Here is a 5311-nt window from a genome sequence, read left to right as displayed (position 1 = left end):
AAAGTCAGACAGCACATCTCAAGTAATGGGCACTGATATATCACGGCAAAAACAGACCTACTGACTTTAGGTGTTCAAGTCTCAAGGTATCATGTGAAAATGTTCTCAATCTGAGCGCCTAGATATAGACTTAACATCAACACAAGTCTATACACGTCTACATCTCTTCAGTTATTAGTGTGTATATTTGTCGAGAATGGTTAATATATATAGGGCGTCCATAGTGTCCATGTTTGGTGTCCAAACTTTGCTTGTTTAGTTTTAAACCTATAAGACTAATGCAGCAAACGAGTAACGGAAGCTTTATAGCCATCAGTTTGGTAATTTCACACTCATTTCAACCCATATAGAGTTGTCCAGTATTGTAAACAGACTTGCTTATAGCTCTAACACGGTGTGACGGTTATCTATTGACGGGAAAAAAAAATCGACAAAAGGACGTCTCGACGCTGAAAAAATAATAGTAGCTATCTAGAGAGGCTGTGATTTTTTTTCTTCTCAGTTTGGTACATCACCCCATAAGAGCATCAGGAACAAAGGGATTTCTAGCTGATTTTTTTTTTAATGAGGAGGTAAGGATGATACAAGGGAATAACATGCCGATCAGCACTGAACAGAAACAATAAACATTAGCCATGATTTATGTTTGCAAATATATCAAGGTGATCAGTCCAGTATGATTGAAGTCTTTGATTTTCCTCATTAAGCCTGATGAAATCATTTGAATGGAATGACTTAATAAAACTATTTAAGGAGCAAAAAGATTAGACTAACAATTTAAATTAAAAACATTTAAAAAAAAAAAAAAAGGCAGCTGTGAACATTTATTAATTGCTGCCATGGTTTCCCGTTCTCCGAGGGTGTCGCACACTGTAACACCGGATAAGTCCATTTAACTCAAAAAATTTGAGGAAACTAATTACCTCGAAATTTTTAAGTTGATAATTAAATTTCTTTAAGCCAAATACACTTAAATATTACAAAAATTTAACTCAAACTTTGTAATTTAAGTGTATTTGGCATAAAGAAATTGATTATTAAACTTATTAAAAATTTTGACGCAATTAGTTTCCTCAAATTTTTTGAGTTAAATGAACATCTCCGGTTTTACAGTGCAGTTCCCAAAGCATTTCCGTTTTGGTTCAGTCTCCACCCTGTCCTGTCGTTGGTTTGTTCCCTGACTGTGTTCACCTGTTCCGTGTTTCTCTACGATTACTATGTCTACTTGTAATCTGGTGTTTCATTGTCTGATTGGGCATTTAGTTTCATTACGTCTGAGATTATTGCTGTATTCATGGTTTCGACTCCTGTTTATTCTGATTATGATTCTGATCTCTTATACGCTAATGGTCATTGCCTGTGTTTTGATCCCTGTAATAGATTTCTGATGTTTCTCGTTTCGCCCCCAGGAAATCTCACGCCTTCACTTGTGTTCGGTCTAAATTTCCCATGTTGCAATTGCAAAACTAAATACGCAAATTCAGACACCAAACAACTAATAGCTATAATGGGTAACATTCGAGGCAAGAAAAACAATTCTTCAGAAATGTTATATATAAAATATGTGCAACATGGAGGAAATGGTATACACTGTAAATGCAGCCTGTGTGAATTGTGCGTTACCGGAAGAACGTGCGTCCCCAACACCCTTCAATAAATAAGCATTTATTTTTCAAAATCATGCAAGTCCATTGTTGTGTTTAAGTTTCCTTTACAGGTTTAACACACAGTTATGTATTCACAACTCTGAACAGCACACTCAGTTGTAACAGATTATTTTCCTATGAGGTGTTTTTTTTTTTTGTTTGTTTGTTTGTTTTCGTTTTCCTCATGATGTTTGTTATCAAAATTCTTTACATGAGTAAAATTCCACTTTTATAGATTGGCTTGAGCCAATTATTGCAATGGTTTTCACATTATTTCGTGTGACAAATAAGAAAAAGCGCTTTCTTCATGGTCTATGGAACGGGTACAGAAAATAAATAACGCGATGATGGTTGTGAAGATGTGACGTTATAATCATCAATACTTTGTATGATACACATATCCAGTGGTCAGATAGTGATATAAGCTTCGACTCTTGGGATGGAACGTGAGGTCGTCCGTGTTAGAGATTGACTGACGTCCTGTTTAGAAGATCTCTGAGCTTCACACGGTCGACTCAGATGATTCGGCTTCTGTGGATGAGCATCGCTTTAGCTTTAGCGTAGTCCGTTTAGATGGAGATGTGTTCGTGTTCACGTGTTCCTACAGTGTCTTGAGGAAGCCTGGACCAAAGCGGATCCTTGGCTAATGACAGTGGCTGGTAATACACAAGAAAGCCCACAACACTCGGGTAGCATAGAGATATCGTAAATGATCTTAAACCTATAAAAGTGTCGGCGTGACCGTAGATAGTTTTGCGTCTTCTTAATTTTTCAAACGTTCGTCTTAAACTTGCATAATAAACATGCAAAAATGAAACTTTTTTTTTTTTTTCTTAGATAGATTTCTAGAATTTGTATATAAAGAGTTAACTCTGCTGTTGCATAAATGCATTACCGAAAGAAAGGGAAAAAAAAAAAAAAACCACAAACAAACACAGAAATGCTGAAGGAAAGGGTGAGGTGGGGCTGAAATGAAAACCCAATAGTAATCCTGACGGGTTACAATCTCTCTCTCTCTCTCTCTCTCTTTCTCTCTCTCTCTCGTCCAACACGAACCCCCATGGCTTTATACTGAAGCACTTTATATGCTCTTAGGCTGTGTTCACTCTATGTGCTTTTTTTTATACAGAAAAAAATGCCGCATTAAGCTCAATTTCTGCTGATATGACGATAGAACAGTGCTGAGTTCATTATATCCTGAGGAATGATATGACCACTGGGTTCCGCCCTGCATCTGATTATATTGATGTTTAGACTGAATCAATACCCCCTTACTCAAATCAAACCCCCCCCCCCCTTCCCCCAGTCTCATGGTGTAACAGTAACTTATTATAATACCTTTTTTGTATTCAATACTTGGTGAATAACTTCCATTCATTCAACCATCCCTCTTCTTTAACGGTTTCATCCTGGTCAGTGGAGCCACCGGAACACCAGGCATGAGGCGGGAATACACCACGGATGGGATCCCAGTCATTCGCACACTCATTTATACCTATGGACAATTCGCTTTAGCCAATCTTCTTCATCTTGGAGCTGAGAGGAAACCCACAACTAGCAATATACAGTAATTGTTTATGTTTACTTGATGCACTGATAACATCATGCTGGGAAGTTAGCTATATGTAATACCATTTCTTTGTTTTGGCCAGGGCTGTTCAACAGGCCATCTTCAATAGACACTAGAGTGCTGCCGAGTCAAACACATAAACGTTACATATATTCAATTTGTGGCCTGTTTGTCATTTGGCTTCGTAACATGCCACGAGTGAGCAAAATGATTTCAGAGGCTGGCACAGACAAGCAAAGCTTTGTTGAATGAATGATTACGAGTTAATGTGTGTTTATTGTCCCACAGCCAATAAGTATAACGCCAAAGGATGTCAGTTTCTTTATTTATATTTCCCCTTTGCTCAGTCTTTCTAATTTAATAAATGTTGTGTTTTATGGCTGGTAAGCGTGAGTAAGATACTTAAGGTGGCTCAGCTGTAAATAACCCTGATGTAGGCAACATAGGTAACCAGGTAGGTGATTTAAGCTAATGAACCACATCCACCAGGGACTCCATGCTGCCTAAATTAGTTCGCTATCTAGATTTATGACTATTATTAGTATTATTATTATTCATTCATTCATTAATCCATCCATTTTCCATACCGCTTATCCTACACAGGGTCGCGGGGAGCCTGGAGCCTATGCCGGGGAACATGGGGCACAAGGCGGGGGACACCCTGGACGGGTGCCAACCCATCGCAGGGCACAATCACACACCCATTCACACACTACGGACAATTTGGAAATGCCAATCAGCTTACAGCATGTCTTTGGACTGGGGGAAGAAACCAAAGTACCCAGAGGAAACCTCCGAAACACGGGGAGAACATGCAAACTCCACACACACAGGGTGGAGACGGGATCCGAACCGCCAACCCCGGAGGTGTGAAGTAAACGTGCTAACCGTAAAGCCATTATTATTATTATTATTATTATTATTATTATTATTATAAAAAAGTATTCAGTTTGTATGTCAGCTCTGCTCTCTGTGTTGGCTGTTTGCACATGCCCCCTCACATGCAACCTTGTAGGGTAAAGGGAAAAAACACACAGTTTGAACACAGCCTTACGGGTATTTCTAATCACTGTCATACACTTACATTATGTCTCCACACACACACACACACACACTCTCTCTCTCCTAATTATATACCTACACTAGCAGTAAATTGCACCTATATTGTAGCCCTCTTCTCTCTATCTTCTTATTTGTCTATCTATTCACCTCTCTCTCTCTCTCTCTCTCTTTCGTACAGCTTGCATAGCTCACCCTTTTCTTAGTAAGGCACTGTGTCCCTTCTGTTTCCCCTGGCCAATATCATGTTGCCTGTCTTTCGTTAGTATCCATCCATCCATGCACTCATCCGTCCATCCTGCCAAACAAATAAAGAGACCAAGAATGAGCGAGATGTCTGCCCTCCGCCAACCTTTTCTTTTATATCATCCGGCTACTTCCTCCTCATTCTTGTTCTCTCTCTCTCCCTTTCTCTCTCTCTCTCTCTCTTTTTTTTTTGCTCCTCTTTATGAGTTTAAGAAAGCAAATGTAGAATGGAGAAGCGTCCAGACTCTCTTTCTCTCTCGCTCTCTCTGTCCCAGTGTGTTCTGGGAGCAGCTTTAACTATGTTAAAAATCTCAAACGCATTCCAAACAGTGTCCTCCTCCGCGTAAGTCACAGAGAAACGAAGTCCAAGGGACTGGAGTCTGTGCGTGCATGTGTGTGTGTGTGTGCGTGTGTGTGTGTGTGTGCAGTCAGGTGTATATGTGTGTTAGTTGAGCTGGTCCTCGTATTGTTTGCGGAAGCAGTCTCCGGCCGGGAAAAATTCCCAGCAGCGCTCCTGGTACATTTTCCAAACGTAGGACTCCTGCAGGAGAACACAGAGGAAGTAATGAACGACAGGAATGAGACAGGACATGAGTTACATGACATGCACACTGAAGATTACAAGTGATGTCAGATTTATTGATTAATGATAATGAGTATGTATTGATCACATATACATTACAGCACAGTGAAATTCTTTTCTTCGCATACTCCAGCATGTTAGGAAGTTGGGGTCAGAGCAGAGGGTCAGCTATGATACAGCGCCCCCTGGAGCAGAGAGGGTTAAGGG

The 5311-nt window shown here is 39.8% G+C and overlaps 1 protein-coding gene across 1 annotated transcript in view; it reads right to left on the bottom strand.

Moving 5' to 3' along the window:
* Positions 1–1533: 1533 nt before the first annotated feature.
* Positions 1534–5311, bottom strand: part of ryr2a (ryanodine receptor 2a (cardiac)) — a 222034-nt gene continuing 218256 nt past the window's right edge. Inside the window, exon 103 of the mRNA XM_053639919.1 lies at positions 1534–5062. Within this exon, the coding sequence (XP_053495894.1) occupies positions 4967–5062 (96 nt within the window). The 3' untranslated portion in view covers positions 1534–4966. The remainder of the gene's footprint in view (positions 5063–5311) is intronic.

This window comes from Ictalurus furcatus, chromosome 13 (genome assembly GCF_023375685.1).
Source record: "Ictalurus furcatus strain D&B chromosome 13, Billie_1.0, whole genome shotgun sequence".
In the NCBI taxonomy this organism is placed as follows: domain Eukaryota; kingdom Metazoa; phylum Chordata; class Actinopteri; order Siluriformes; family Ictaluridae; genus Ictalurus; species Ictalurus furcatus.
This window is presented reverse-complemented; position numbering and strand designations above follow the sequence as displayed.